The following is a 16,667-nucleotide window of genomic DNA, read 5'->3' on the forward strand; positions in this document are numbered from 1 at the left end:
ATTCAAACTCAATATAACTGAAATGTAACAAAAATAATTTTTAAAAACTTTACCAAAAAGACTTTATTGATACATTTCATTTGCCTTGTCTTAATGAAAAAGCACAATAATTACTGTATTTCTGGTCACACAGATGCCAACAGGGCCATGTGTTATTGAGCAGTAATTGCTAGATTACTGGCTCACTCACTGCTATTTTGCATCCATCCAATGTGACCATGCCCATTTCTTTGCACAACAGGATAGTTACCCCTGGCTCCTCAATTCAGTTTAAATGAATTTTGAATTAAAGTGCATTTGTGGATGACCGGCTCTTTTATTGCCAACAGAGAGATATTTTAAATCACGTGGCACACGCTTGGTCGCTTTAATGCTTTTTGTGTAATTATTCTTGGAAATGACATCTGGAGAAGGTTAGGATCTTTGTGCAGTGCTTAATATTTTTATTAAGATAAGAGCTAGAATACCAGACTTACTAAGTGCACGTTTGTACATTACATTTGTGTATTTCAGTTTTTTTTAAGCAATCAGCACCATGTTATGCAAATTAATGGGTTGTTGATGGGAGCTAAGCAGATTTTGTCTGTTTACTGCCAATGGTTGCATCAGCAATTTGGGTTACTTTTGTGATGCCTGCATGCTGCAGTGAAACTCAGTTTCATTAAAGTCTTCACTGCAGGCAGAGTTTGTCCTCCAGCCATAACTGAAGTCAGAACCTTGTACACTGGCAGGTCATTGAACTTGTTCTGCTTGATGCTCAATCATAAGCATGTGGTGAAATGGCGACCAAGACATCTCATGTGACAAATAGACCTGGACTGTCATACATACAGACGTGGGTTATTAGTCACCCACCCATTCTTACTTCCTAGGAAATTTACAGAAACGTGAGAAGAGACAGTAAAGATGCAGTGGTCTTTATGCTGAGGCAGAGGGTGAAGAGGCAGATTTTCTGCACGAGTCAGAGTTCAACACACTGAGGTAGAGTTCCACACACTGAGGTAGAGTTTTATACACTGAGGCAGAGTTCCACACACTGTGACAGAATTACACACACTGAGGTAGAGTTCCACACACTGAGGTAGCGTTCCATGCACTGAGGTAGAGTTTTATACACTGAGGCAGAGTTCCACACACTGAGGTAGAGTTTTACTAATTGGGGTAGAGTTTTAAACACTGAGGCAGACTTCCACACACTGAGACAGCGTTCCACACACTGAGACAAGTTTATACACACTGCAGTATTGCAATACAGGTAGCCAGAGCAGGTGTTAGTGTAAGCTAATGTGAAGGATATATTTGAGCCTTAAATTTCTTCCCAAAGTTGACCAATGCATTAGCAGATGCATTTATTCATTAACAGTGCTATAAGCATTTTAAGTTGCCTTTAGATGTCAGAAGCCTCCTTCAAGTGTTCAGTTCCTCTGTAACTGAAATTGGCAGCCACTCGAAGTCAACAGTGTTTTGCTGTATACTTATACTCTTGGATTTGGACCATCCACGTCCAGCACAAACAACATTTTTTGGAGGGAAAGCATGTGAGGGATGCTATTACAAGTAGCCAGCTTGTTTTCTTGGCTAGCTTGCTAGCAACAGGCCCAGATTGTTTTTTTTATGACTCAAAAGATGAAATAGTTGCAGTTTGTTGATTTGTGTGACTAGAACTAGATGCCTGCTGCTTTGAAAGCACAAAAGTTGCAATGCCAGTGTACATTAGGATATAAAACTGACACTTTCCCTCCCTTTCCATACATAACTTCCATTTTCTATCTTAATACAGGTACAGATATAGATATTTTTTGTGCTAAGATAGCTCAAAATATGCACACCACTAATGCAGGACATACTGTTAATGGGATAAGTTTCTAAAAACAGTTCAAAACCATGGCAGGGGTGACTGAGATCTGCTCTCTTTTCCAGCCTCTCCTCTCTCACCTTACTGATTCCAGATTAGTCCAGGAACTGGGCCTGACTGCGCTCTGTGGGAGGCACTGAGCAGTTGATGTGGGTAACCAAACAGCATCACTGGGAACCAGCGGTTTTTGACAATGCCCGTGTGGTTTCACATAGGGCATAGTTTTTAAACTGGTTCACATGGGCTTCCTGTTTCATTCACCACAGAGGTTTTGTGCCATTCCACTGATAGGATGAAAGGTTAGTTGATGCCAGGAAAGGTGTCTACATTTAAGAAGCCATTCTAATCTGTACAGATCATGAGATAAGAACAGATTCTCTAAAATAATGAGGTTCAAAGTAAACCAGAGTGGTTTCCTGTTCTTCTTTTAACTTCCTGTTAGCTTTCTCCCCATTCAGCGTCTGTAAGAGAACACCCTTCACATGGCCACAACTCTTCCGTTCAGTGTCAGTTTAATGCCTCCAGTCAAATGGCACCCAAACGGTAAGGCAGGCTCTCTTTCTGTTTCTTCAGAGCATCCAGATTAGGCCAAGCAGGTTCACAGGAAAGATTTGTACTAGTCTCTTTGATAAAAACAATCGTGGCACATTTCTGTTCAGTCTTTGCTCCCCGAATCAAGTCTTTTGATTTCAGAAAATTTCCACAGCTGTAAATTTTTGTGTCACTGTATTGTGGTTTTATTTGCAACATTGTATGTTTAACATGCAATATTTATTACATTATCCTAACTGTGTGATAATAGCCTTTGGAAACAAATGAAAATGTTCTTCACCCCAGAACTGTGAACAAGACTAACAAGCTCTAGTAGATGCAAAACCTAGCTTTGTACAGAACTGCTGTGGTTTTAGAATTGTCTGAGCACTAACACTGAAGAGGAAAGGTGGCAATTATAAAGCACTTGTTTATTTTCTGAGACTACAGTCTCCTGGAAATATAGTTTCAGTCAAAGGAGTTCTAATGTAGGTACCTGTACAGTGAGATACTGATAATATGAGGTAATTGGCTCTACTAATGCCCTTTTATCTATTTATCACCAAGGTCTGAAACAGGGCTTGAGAAATGTGTTTTGTCCTGTGTCGGTAGCCTCATATTTATACCCCAAAGCCGAAGAGAAATTGATAGTTTTCATGGTGTTTGCTTTGCCTGTATGCACTATTATCAGTTGTGTTTTTGCAGTTTCTGTTCTCTGTTTCACAATCAGGGCTTCAGTCCCCATGCTGCACCAAGGCATTCCTCTCTTCTTTCCAGCTCTCAGTGTACAGCAACTTTGGTCCATTGCTTTGTTCAGTATTGCAGGCTAGCTTTTCACAATATACCGTATGGCCTGAATATACATGGCCAAAAGTAGGTGGACACCTGGCATCCAACATCTCTTCCAAAAGTATGATATGGAGTTGGTCCACCCTTCGTTGCTATAACAGTCTCCACTCTTCTGGGAAGGCGTTATACTAGATGTAGGAGCATTGCTGCAGGGATTTGTTTCTATTCAGCCAGAAGAGCATTAGTGAGGTTGGGCATTGGAACTAAGAGGCCTAGCCCAAACCATGAAAAACAGCCCTCGACCAAGGGGTGTCCTGATACATTTGCTCATATAGTGTGCTTTTTCTGTGGATTTGCTTTCATGCACTGGCTGCCCTTACTACAGAATACATTTGCAAATCCACCTTCTCAGGACTGGGCTAGCACTCCAGTTTTTGTTTATCTTCATATGGATGTGAAATTTATTGCTGTGTAAAAGTGCTTCTAGAAAAGCAGTTTTATGTTGACTGCATAAACATAACAGATATCAATGAAATCTCTGTTTTAAAATAATTTGTTTTTTTAACACAATGTACTGTATATATGCAGCCCTGTATAAATATACAATGTGAACACTGGCAGGCGTGTTTAATTAAAAGCATCTGTGGTAAATGCGGAGAGGTCGAACCAGATACTGGTGTGGGAGGTTCACATTGAACTGGGCCTGTAGTTGGTGTGGAGCAACGTTACTAGTGATTGAGGGGTGGAAAATTGCAAGGCGCCATAAATTCTAGGTCTAAAGTCTTGCTGTAGATCAGTAATTATACAGAGATGGGGATGGGCTTTTTGGTTTCTGAGTCTCCCCTCTAATCATGCAAGAGCAGGCTACACACCCCTGGGGAGGCGCTGCTTCGCACACCCATGGGTCGCTCTAGGAAAGTCCCGAAACGCAGTGTGCACAGTAGCCACAGAACTTTCAGCCCACTCCTACCCCCCCCCCCCCCTTATGGGGGTCATGCACTGTGACAGCATTCAAAATCAAAATCAAAAACAGTCAGAAGGGAACTATGTTCTTGATGTTCTTGTTCTCTGAAGCTTGAGCATTCCTTAAACTAGCCCTTTGAGTTGATTTAGTGTGATTTAATATTGAAAGAAAACTGTCAGAAGCAATGGGTTAGCAGAAGAATAATACAAGCTATCAAGACATTGCTTGGAGGTAGATTGATTGCTGCAAAGCATTCCCATAGCTCCCACAATAAAATATAATCTGAGGCCGATGCAGCACCTCTCAAAATAAGAGTGGCAAGATGTTATTTGAAAGGAACGTTGAGAAATATGCATTTAAAAAAAACTAAAAATACATAAATACAATTTGAGCCATCACGGAGAGATCAGGAAGGTTTGCAGAAGCGTCTGCCCCAGACATGGCACAGTGAGAGGAAGGAATGCTAGAGCAGCAGTGGCTGTTGCAGGAATCCCAGTGTTCAGCCTGTAATGAAAGAGAGCCAAGTAAATGAATGATTCCCAAAAAAATCTTTTGAACATTGGCAGTTGTGTAATCTCTTCTAAACTTAGTGATTGCTGAGTGCTATCTTTCTCATTCGGCCCTTTGCCACTTTCATCTGTGAACTGTGTTTGAGCCAAGCACTCACATAATATGTCTTTTTGCTCTGACTTAATCTCTTAATTTCTATTGGAGTTTAGCAGTTTAGCCATTTCACTGCTAAACTCCAATAGAAAAAGGTAATATCAGCTTGACCGCCCAACCACGCTTGGTAAATATGATGTATTCTATGTTTTTACACGTACTCTATGTTTTTACTTTTTATTATATGTTGTATTTAATTGCCTTGCGTGTTTTTGATCTTGTGTTATTACTGTTTTCACTGCTGGACAACCAATTGCCTCTCTGGGGACAAATAAAGTTCTACTACTACTACTACTACTACTACTTAATCACTTATTTAGCAGAGGTGGCTACAATGCATGGTCTTTTTAAAATGTATACATTGTTTCCATCACTGTTGGTTGAACTATTGCTGTGTATTACTGCAAAATGACCAGGTGCCCAGTTAAGTCTGGGGAACATAAAACGCTGTACGTTTTGTATAAAATGTATAAAATCTTAGACAATATCTATATGTGTATATGTGTTTGTGTGACATTATCAGCAATTATTCTTATTGTCACCATAATAATGATGATAATTATTATTATTCAGAAAATAATTTTAGAAAATGAAACAGAGAAGCTAGAGCTAGACCAGAAATTTGGTGTTTAAATACAGTGTTCCCCTAGCTATTCCCTGACCCACACTGTACATAACAAAGAATACAGGTATGATAATGTTTTTCAAGAAAAAATTGTAATGCAATAAAAATACATGTAAATCTTACATGTATCTTACACTGACCTCATCACAACAGTTAATCCAGAATAAAAATGAATGTATATCTCTTGGCATAAAATAATTTACAGATTTCTGCTACTATTAAAATCTACTTTCAAAACGAACAAACAAAACAATCTACTTGTAAAAACACAAAAACAGAATTACAGCTAGTAACTGATCAATGTTTAGCCAGTGTTGCATAGTCTAGGAGACTGGGTGAAAAAATGCCAAACCGTAATATGGATATGTCACTATGTTTAACACTTATACATATTATGCAGTCTAATAAACACAGCATGTTCAAAGAAAAGGCTAGCTGACTGAACAAAATCAATGTCAAATCTGACTGGTTGATCCCAAATGAACATTAAACCTGAATTTCCAATCAATGAGAACGTGTTATGGGATCTTGATGTGAGAAGTCAACAAGAACAAGCATGAACTAGGTAAGGTTAGTTTTTATTATGTACAGTACGTTGTAACCAGTTACTTTGGCTTGAGTTTCATTTGACTTTAATTGTCATCAATGACTTAGTATGCCCATAGTATGACTTAAGGTGAACATGCATGTCTATCAATATTCTCTGTTTCTCAGGAGTGCATAAGTCATAGTTATTCACAAATTTAAATCCAGCATGGATGTAGTTCCAAATGCTTGCAAGAATTTTTATGGAACCTTCTGCTCCAGAAAGTGAGATTTGAGAAAATACTGTAAGGATTGGCTGCCACTGAAACACATTTCATTTAATTGAATTATAAAGACATTTCTTCCACAGACCACATGCTATGGACATCTTCATCTCCTTTGTAGACAGAATTCTGTATTGCCACAATAGACCTAAGATTCTCATTTTTATATTCTCTATTCCCTTTTTTGTGTAAATATAAATGTTAGCCTATGTTTAATCTCAGCAGGGGCGGTTTTAGTGATTTGGAGGCCACAGGCAAAGACCAATGTGAGGCCCTTCTCCATTTTGCTTAACGCAATCATAGCTAGTGAACAAAAACTATTTGGAGGCAGCTCTTTTCAGTTAACAAAGCCACAGAACTAAAGGACAGACCCAAATGAGAATTCTAACTGAAGAACTTCAAATGACCTTCAGTCAGTTAGAAGACAATATGGCAAGAAAAAGTATATAATTTTTAATTCTTCCAAGACAAAAGTATAGTACATCCTTTTTGATAAAGCATTTGAACATCCACTATTCTCTAGGGGTAAAAGTCCCGGTCCGAGTGGGTGTCTGGTTTATGGTGGGCTGCTGTTGTCTGTTGGTGTCACCTCTGACTTTCCGGCGTCGACACTTTCCTCCCACGCTGTAGCTGGTTCACCCCAACCAGCAGAGACAGTAACGCTAGAAGTTGTAGTAGGTGCAGTGGGTGCACAACAGGCTGATGCAGCAGTAAGGCTGCTAACGGTAGCTAGCTCAGCTTCTTCAACTAACATTACACCTATTGTAACGTCAGCTAGAGTGAGAGCACCTATTGTCAACCAACTTCGTTTGACAGACAGGAAAGCGTAAACTGATTTGCAACTATATATGAAAAAATAGGCGAAATATCAGTAACAACCTGCACCTAGTTATGTTAAAAAAATGTTCTCGTTATCCTCCAGTGGTTATTTTTTTAAAGTAGGCTACTTTCGCGATTTTTTATGTGCCGGCAAATAACTCAGAGGTGGTCCAGCTCTAGCTTTTGGTTGCTCTCACTCTACTTGTTGCTCCTCCGTCGTGGAGTCTCTGGCTGTTTTATTAAAGAATTTTGTCAGTTTAGGCAAACTTTCCTTAAACTGGGCATCTTCCTTCTTCTTCTTTCTCTTCTCAAATCCACTTTGAAAACGCTCCATGGTAACAAAGATAGTGACTCTCTGCCTCTGATGAGAACTTGAATTTCTACGTCATTGATTAGGCGCAAATGCAGGAAGGTCAAGGTGGAATAGTCCATTAAATGTGAAATGTGGGTGATAATAAATATTGGCAAATATAGATATTTAATTGGATAGGCCCACATTTACATGTAGATATATTTATTTTTATCAATTACAGATTATCATTCGTTTGGAGTGACAAGGAAAAATGTTTTATAAATAATAATCAAAAAAAGGAAACAAATTCACGAGGCTCCTTTGGCGGACGAGGCCCCAAGCAATTGCCTACCTGTGTCCTATGGTAAAACCGCCTGTGAATCCGTGTGCCACGTGTTGTTTTTGCTTTTGTTTCTGAGACATGGCATCATCTTGTGTTTTTTGTTTTTTCTCAGACAGTATGATTCATGCTGCATATGTCATCAGTGTGAAGGATGTTTGCCTGCAATGGTGTTTTCAATGAAACAGTGTGATTAAGAACTGTCATGGAGTCTTCATCTGTGTGTCCTGCTGCCCCCTCCCTCATTCTCACTCTGGTGTTTGCTTCCCTTGTTGCTGTGTGTGTTTTGGGATTAAGCAGCCAGCACTCTTCCGACACTTCAGAGACCTTGCAATAAGGTTTGAACATCCACTATTCTCTAGGGGTAAAAGTCCCGGTCCGAGCGGGTGTCTGGTTTATGGTGGGCTGCTGTTGTCTGTCGGTGTCGCCTCTGACTTTCCGGCGTTGACACTTTCCTCCCACGCTGTAGCTGGTTCACCGCAACCAGCAGAGACAGTAACGCTAGAAGTTGTAGTAGGTGCAGTGGGTGCACAACAGGCTGATGCAGCAGTAAGGCTGCTAACGGTAGCTAGCTCAGCTTCTTCAACTAACGTTACACCTATTGTAACGTCAGCTAGAGTGAGAGCACCTATTGTCAACCAAATAACCATAAATAATTTTGGATATTCCAACTCTTGGGAGCTTTAATATTTTAAATTGGGAGCACCAGCCAGTTTCTTCATGCCGTTAATCACTAATTCATGGAAAGCCATTGGAATGGCAGACATGCCCCATACCTATAGAGCACAGAGAGTTTGCCACTTTGCTGGATTTCCTGCAGAAATAACCACAATTACCACTGACTCTCAGCCCTTAAGAACATTAACTTCTGTATTTTCTGACCTCAAATAAACAGAATTCACAGCAACTTCACATGTCTATACAATAAAGCCCCAACGTCATTAAAAAAACATTTGTCCATGTTTTGAATCCTTTTGGGCTAAATACAGACACACTTCAGACAGTTTTGCTTGCCATCTTGATCAGGTTTAATGTTGGCTAGCTTGCTAATGGTACCTACTGCTGTTAAAATTGATGTCAAAATGAGGCCACGTTACAATAAACAATATTAACAATCTTAGCTCACATTTCATGTAACTTGGCCCCGTGTTCTCATCTTACCATCTCAAGGGAATGTGTTCATTCAGACTGTGTCAAATCAGTGTTAAATAACAAAAATGACCTTATAGAATAAGATCATTTAGATTGATGTTTTAAACATCTGAGAAATTATACACCATAAAGGATACATAAAATCTGCAAGTTCTACTGTAGCAATGGATGCTGTTGATAAATAGATTGTCAGAGGCAGCGGAGGTTAGGACCCAGGTGCGGAGTGCAAAATACAGGAAACTTTAAACAAAGATTTTTACTCCAAAATGGGGGACAAAAACCAGGAAACCAAAAACGAGGCCACGCAGGGTAACTCGCAAAAATCCAAATATACTTCAGAACAGAAAACAGAAGAAAATCCAAAAATCCAAAAACACGTAGAAAACAGAACTCGGTTGGGGCAGAACTCACAGAACAGAACGCAGGCAGAAACACATAGGCAGATATTCACAGGCGGAAACACACAGGCAGAAACACAAGGAACCAGCACCTCAGTCAGGAAAACAAAGGACTTAAATAGACAGGACACTAATGAGACACAGGAGGGCACAATGCACAATCACATCAGAGGGGAATGGGATAACGAGGCACAAAATGATTGAATAATAGAAAGCAATAATACAATTAAACAGGGAAAAGGAACAGAAATACAAACTGAAGTGCCGCCATCTCGTAGCTTAAAAAGGAAACACAGACACAGACATAGATCCCCAATGGGGATTTTTTTCTAGCAGCATGTAACATTCTCATTTACAACAGACATGTAGACCAGGAAACATATTAACATTTACACAAGAGAAGGGGGAGGGGCAAGTGAAAAAATTAATACAGATAGAAAATACAAGTATTTAGCCCTATTAAATAAATATTGAATCTTACAAACCTATCCAGGCATACCTTTACCCCATTAATGTACTTCATGTTTGTGGGTTATATAAAGTTTAGCCAAATAAGTGAAAGAGTATAATTAATTTTAAAGTGTAAAATTACTTTAAAAAATCTTATTTGTGAACACCATTTTCTAAACAAAATATTTACAATTGCCATATTTACAATTTTTTAATTTGAATTGCAGATGATTTACACTATAAATATTGTTATTTGACACTTTCATGTGACACACAGAGTTTGAATGACCACATTCTTTTTAGATGGTAAGATGAAAATTACAGGGCCAAGTTACATAAAATTATTTTGGAAACCTTTTAGCATTGCTTTGGAATAGAGGTTGTTTAGTTTGTGTGAGGTAAAATAGCCAATATTGTTTGCTGTAACTGATTTTGATATCAATACTTTTAATGGCAGGCCTAGATTTAGCAAGTTTTAATTTATGACAGTGCTTTGTATGCGTGGGTAACTTGCCATTTTTGTATGTTTTTTGTTGAGATTTATTATACCGACTCCAAAAGCAAGTTGCCAGAATCAGTGGAACTCATTCAGAAATGGTTACTGATGTTTGTGTAAACTGCTCTCTGACTGCAGTCTTTAGGGAATGCCCCATCCCACAAGAAGGCATGTTCTCCATGTCTGCCACACACAATCCACCTTGGACACACCCCACAATTAAGCAGAAGGAAGAGTGTGCAGACTTCCATAAATACAGCAGTCCTCTTTAATCTAATCATTTTGTCCTTTACAAGCGCAGGAGCACCCAGACAGCCCTTTTATATTTCATGACTAAATTTAGAGTGAGAGGCATTCAGTTCCATTCATCAGAGAGGCAAGAGTGTCATATTTTGCCATGCACTGGCTGTTTAATGTCTCTATGCTCTCGCCAGTTCATAATTGCAATGTGCGGCCCTGGGAAGGAGCTAGCAGAAACTCACAAAGCCGTGTATATGGGCCAGTGGTGCTGTTGTGTCCAGAAGAAAGGGCAGCTGCCAGAGCTTTAGTTGCAATTACCTCTCAAGTGTATCAGACAAACAGAGCAGGAGGCTGCCACAGTGTCTAATAAAGAGGCCAGTGCTGCAGAAAAGGCAAGATAAGTATCAAATAAGATCTGTTTCTTTAGAGAAAGAGCAAGCATGAGTGTACGGTAAATGTAACAGTGAGAGGGCAGTTCTTTTGTCCCAGAGGAGGTTGCTCTAATTTATTACAGAATTTATTTTTTACACTGTGGACAGATATATTATATATTAGATTTTAAAAAGTAATTTTCATTTTCTTTTCTTTTTCCATTAGTCTGCAGCTGGATATTTGTTTAGGCAATCTAGGTTAATTGTCTTTAGCAGCTCAAGGTTACCATGTCACATGGTTTTGTTTCAACTGCTAATCAATCCTACAAGCACTTGGTAGTAGTCCCAGTCATGTACCCACTATGTCATGCTTAGTAGCTTGATCCTGTTAGTCACAGGGAGCCAGTCCAAGAGGAACGGAGGCGGGGAAGTTCTCCACCTGTAACCAAGCCACTGTCACAAAATTGTGAAGAGTGGATAGCTACTGTACAATGGTCCATACCAATCAGTTTGAAAAACCTACAGATGTAGGTACAACCTGACTCAAAACAGAGACTTGGTAGATTTAGCAAATCAATATCTCAGTGCAATGTGCGGAAAATCCAGTGTTGTTTTATTGTGGTTTATAGTTTCAATTGATTAAAATGAGTCATGTCATGAATCTCTTCTTTTTTTGTAGGAACATTTTAAAGAATAAAAGTAAGAATAACTAAAGAAAAGTTTTATGAATGAGGCCCAATAATTATATCAGGAAAAATTTGTTCCTACTTGTTTTTATACCATTATGAAAATTAGCAGCAATTTTGGTTATTTTTGTCATTACATTATTGAAGAAAAGTGCACAAAATCATTACTCAATAAAGTTTATGTCCCTCGCTCTGTCTTGTTATATAAAATGGTTTGATCACGCTGTGTAGACATAGCATCTTTCTAGCCCCTCTGAAACCTGGTTAGCATACAATTTAGTTTTAGGTGATAGTTTGCTGTCAATTCTGTTTCCTAGGTAATATTAAAATTAAGCTGGGTTTTAGGTCAAAATGGTGTCACAGCATGCTTGTTATCTCGGCTAGCTGGTTAGCCAAGAACAGGTTAAGATATACATGCAATTGTTCACAAAGATACAGAAAAAAATATCTCCCTTAGCTTAGTATGAGTTAAATACGGAATGCCTCTTCTACTGTCCAAATAAGGGACAATTCTGTATTTTGAGGGATGGTTGGGAACCCTAAATCAAGCTATAGGCTACAGTAATTAGAACCGTGATTCAACGCTGTCGTTAGTTGTGAAATTGGACATTGAAAAAGGGAGGGGATGTAACGTTCATTCAAAATGGAAAGAATGAATTTGCTGTTTAACTGCTATAGAATGTCCTATTTTTCAGCGCATTGATTTTAGAACTGTTAAAAGGCCAAGGTGTTATTGAAAATGAATGCACACCCTTGGACCAATCAGAATCAAGGATGCAGAATCAAGGATTAGCCAAGCTGTTGTACAAATAAATCACAGTATACAATTCCACACCTCATTATTGTTTATTATACACCACCACAGAGAAAACACACAACAGTTACATGACACCAGCATTCAATCACTTCAACTGACCATGTGCGCTGTTACGGAATTTGTGCTCTGGCAGTGGAACCATGTGTTAACCGGCCAGATAAATATTCAGGGGGAATTAAGGCCACCTAACATGGGTTGAAGTCCTGTGGCCCAGCGTTACTGATGATGTTACCGTGATGTTAAAACGAATATGACCAGCAATGACCTCTTGCCTTTCATTCCCTTTCAGTGAACAGAGCATCTGCCAGGCCCGGGCCTCAGTGATGGTCTACGATGACACCAGCAAGAAATGGGTGCCGATAAAACCTGGACAGCAGGGATTCAGTCGTATCAACATCTACCACAACACTGCGAGCAACACCTTTCGTGTGGTGGGCGTCAAACTGCAGGACCAGCAGGTATAGCACACAGCGGGGTCGGCAGGGGAGTAATTCTCCTCACAGATGGCTGGTGAGAGGGTTTGTATTGGGGAAGTGATCTGGACCACAATCAGATATGAGCACTGATCTGAGAGTTAGATGGCAGGCTCTGTTGGCAGGCCTTTGTTAATGAGAAATGGCATCATAATAAAAGACTTAGTATGGGAAACACCTTGTAATGCAAAGTTTAGTTTCACTTAACATACAAATTTGACATCAAGCCATTGCAGGTATAGAGAAGTGCATGGTACGAATATGATAATCAGTTTTAGACAGTATTACTGCAATTTTTAAGAATTATAATATTGAGAGTTATAATAATGACATTCAGATTTTCAGGAAACAATACTGTTGTTGCAGTGTGCTTGATGTGCTCTGGTCAGTGATGTCCCTCTTGTTTCCTGCCCCCAGGTAGTGATAAACTACTCCATAGTGAAAGGCCTGAAGTACAACCAGGCCACGCCCACCTTCCATCAGTGGCGTGATGCCAGGCAGGTCTACGGTCTCAACTTTGCCAGCAAAGAGGAGGCCACCACTTTTTCCAATGCCATGCTGTTTGCCCTCAATGTGCTGAACACTCAGGAAGGAGGTGAGCTGCCATAATGCTGTGGGAACTTTTGCCTTTAGAAAAGCGCCCCTGAATACTGCAATCCAACACACTTCCTACTGACAATGCACAGTCAACTTGACAAAATTAAATTTGTGGCTGGGAAAACTTGTTTTAACAAAATGTAGTCTCCATGTGAGAGTAGTCCATGTACACTCACAGTATATTATTGTTCCAATCAAATAAAGTTCTAGAATTGTCCTTTTGCACAGTGCTAAAGTTATTCTATTATTAGGGCCACCAGTTTGTCCCCCTTGTTTTCTTGCATTGTACTTCAGTCCTCCGCAAGCTAGAGGTTGTGATAGCCTCCCCCCTTGCACAATTATCCCAATTGCACCACCTTAATAATGTAAGTTGATAAAGTAATTGCCACTGATTACGCACAGATGATGATCGATAGCGATGCTTACAAGCGACACTCATGTTAAATTCAATTGGGTTACTTACTATCATGGACCTGCTGCAGTATTTTAGAATGTTGTGCAGGGGCATGATAAGTTTTGTTAGAAGCAGTGGGAAATTCACACATTGAGAGCGGTTATATTGCAGTAATGAAATAATTAAGATGACTTCTGCAATTGAAAGATTCTTCAACTTGTGACTTGAAATAGAGTCTCTATCATGGTGGTGGAGGACTAAGATACTTACAGGCAAAAAAAGACCCAGACTCTAATCAGGGAGCATACTGTACCAATACTCCTTATGGGCTATAAGTCCTGTCAATTTACATCTCTAGCTGAGTATCCACCAACGAACACCTGGTCCATATGTAGCGACTCTACTATGTCAAGCCTCCTCATGTGCAATGCTTGTGGGATGAGAACTGACCTGTACCTCCCTCTAGTGGACCTCCTGTGTCAGTATTAAAGTCTCAGTGGTGAAGCTGTACTCCCTTTGTATGACAGATTTGCACTCGGCGTTCAGTCGTAATCAAAGATAATGTACAGATGTGCAGAAATTGTATGGATGAAATAAAATTCATGCAGAAATTCAAGCCCCGGTGCCATGTACTCCACCCTCCCCCCCCCCCCCCCCCCACAGCCACTTCCATCTCTTCAGCATAGGCAGAGAGGCACATACTCCAAGAGGCCTGGGGCTCATCACTTATTAATACAAGGGGAGTGTTTCTTTACTGTGTGCTTGGTCTTAATTAAAGAAGTGCTCCTTTGGGTGTGCTGTTAAACCTCACAGGTGTTTTAATAAAAGGTGGTGTATTCAGACAGCTCAGGTGCCAGTGGCAGCAGGCAGGTGGGAATGTTCCTGTGTGCAGTGAGCCATGATGCCACCCCCCTCCACAGATCTACTGTAGGTCTCTCACCTTCTGGCTCATCATGAGGTGTTTATTTTGTTCTTGGGTGTGGCATTCTATAGAGCACATGTGCTTCTTACCGTTACACTCATGGCTCATATAACAGACACACACACACACACACACACACACAAATACATACACACACTCACACACACAAACACACACATGCACACACACAAGCACCACAAACACAACCACACACATATCTATACATACACACAAGCACATATGCATGGACATATGAATGCATGCATAAATTAAGCATAATGAGATATCAGGAAATAGTTAGGTTTTAGTCTTGGTTGGCATTCTACATTATCTGTACTCAACAGAGCCACTGCTCTGTTTATCTCTGTCTGTCAGTTATGTCAGTTAAGGAACAGTCCAAACAAAATCCCCACTGGCCCCAAGTGAACTGATGTTTCACCATCTCACTCAGTGTGCTGGTTCACACTGTCACACAGCCCTTCAAGAAATAGCACTGCAGACTGTGTGGCTCTACACAGCAGTATCCCAGCGGCCATAGGCTGAGTGTGTGAGACCTCTGTGCCCAGTCCAGCTTCCTCCTGACATGACAGATGACACTTGGGCCTCTCTGGTTTCAGTCTGCTGCTACTTTTAATGTTTATGTGGGTCTGGTGTCAGCCCATTCTGTCACCAAGGCTCCTTATTGGTCCGAGGCCCAGCCAGAATACGCACGGGGCCGCACATTCCCACATGGGCTGGGTGGGTGGGGGTGGGGTGTGGGTTTTGGCCGCGGAGCTTCTTCTGCAGTAGAGGCAAAGCGCGTCCCCCTCTTGCGCTGAGGTCCTCGCTCACCCTTCACTGGATCCTTTGCTGCTGTCGCTTTACGGGCTGCTGGCTCTGTTCGCTCGCTCAGTCAGTCAGAGGTGGGGAGGAGCCGTCTCGCCATGCCGGGCCAGGAGCCCTCGCCGGGTCAGCTCAGACGGGTCAGCTCTGCGGTCATCAGGCTCAGCAGTGAGTAGCTTAGGTCCAGATGGGCAATGGGGAGTGAGGTTCTGGAACATCCTGCTGGATTTGGCAGCTTTTGTGTTGTGAGTCTATGGACCTATAGAAAGGATGAGCATGGTAATAGCTTTATAATGTGCTGTATACAGTTTGCCTTTTTTGTGTTTTAGCTTGTGTTTTTGCGCCTGTGGATGTGTTTGTGCTAAGGTTCATATTTGGAAATCATGGGTATTCACAGACAAATGGGTATATGTACAGAATGATCCAGGGTCCTGCTTTTCGAGACCCAGAATCCCCCTCCCTTGATCTAAACCCCCAGATGCCATTTGCACACCTCTTTGCTCTGCTTTGTTGTGACAATGGCTCTGATCCCACACCTCGGGGGTGTTGCCGTGGCAACAGCCATGACCCCCACACCTCAGCGGTTGCCTGTGTGTCATCAGACAGGGTTCAGTCATTAGTCTGACCCATTACATTTCTTTGTAACCCTGACATCTTAGTCCACCATTTGGTGGTGAAAACAGCTGACTCCTCTCCAGACCCCCCTCACCACAGCAGCCATAGATGCTAATTCAGCTGGAATAGGGAGAATGCAGTCAATGCAATACTCTTCAGACAGCATTCTTATGCCTTCATTCATGACAAGTGATGGTACTCTTTCCTGCTCTCAGGGGGGTGGGGATAGTGACAATGAATGTAAGCCTCTCTTCTGTAGTGGAAAATGTTTGCAGCAGCTTTTCATTTCCCAATTTGGGATGTTGCTCTTGCACCATAAGGTGAGGTGATAGCTGAAATCCATCTTCCATGGATGATAAGGCCAATTACCCTCCCTCCCCAGTACTACAAGCAAGAAGGCATTGGCATTAATCTGTGGTGTAGTGAAGTGCCTTGAAAGTTATAAATTTGTATTCTAGGAAGTTGTTTTTTTTTTAAATAAATACATTTTTACTCGAAAAATAAAGTGCTAAATGTTTTTAAACCCGATTTCAGTCAGGACAACTCA

General features: G+C 40.8%; 1 protein-coding gene across 7 annotated transcripts in view; it reads left to right on the forward strand.

Annotated features, from left to right (window-relative positions):
* Positions 1 to 16,667, forward strand: part of evla (Enah/Vasp-like a) — a 75,049-nt gene that overhangs the window by 33,368 nt on the left and 25,014 nt on the right. For 5 of the 7 annotated variants that reach the window (XM_035435441.1, XM_035435440.1, XM_035435437.1 and 2 more), the window contains 2 exons: positions 12,587 to 12,755; positions 13,188 to 13,365. In XM_035435441.1, the coding sequence (XP_035291332.1) occupies positions 12,621 to 12,755; positions 13,188 to 13,365 (313 nt within the window). In that variant the 5' untranslated portion in view covers positions 12,587 to 12,620. Of the gene's footprint in view, positions 1 to 2,322; positions 2,399 to 12,586; positions 12,756 to 13,187; positions 13,366 to 15,500; positions 15,674 to 16,667 lie in introns of those variants that run through there. The other 2 variants (XM_035435438.1, XM_035435442.1) reach the window with 2 other exon arrangements.

Source organism: Anguilla anguilla, chromosome 1 (assembly GCF_013347855.1).
Source record: "Anguilla anguilla isolate fAngAng1 chromosome 1, fAngAng1.pri, whole genome shotgun sequence".
In the NCBI taxonomy this organism is placed as follows: domain Eukaryota; kingdom Metazoa; phylum Chordata; class Actinopteri; order Anguilliformes; family Anguillidae; genus Anguilla; species Anguilla anguilla.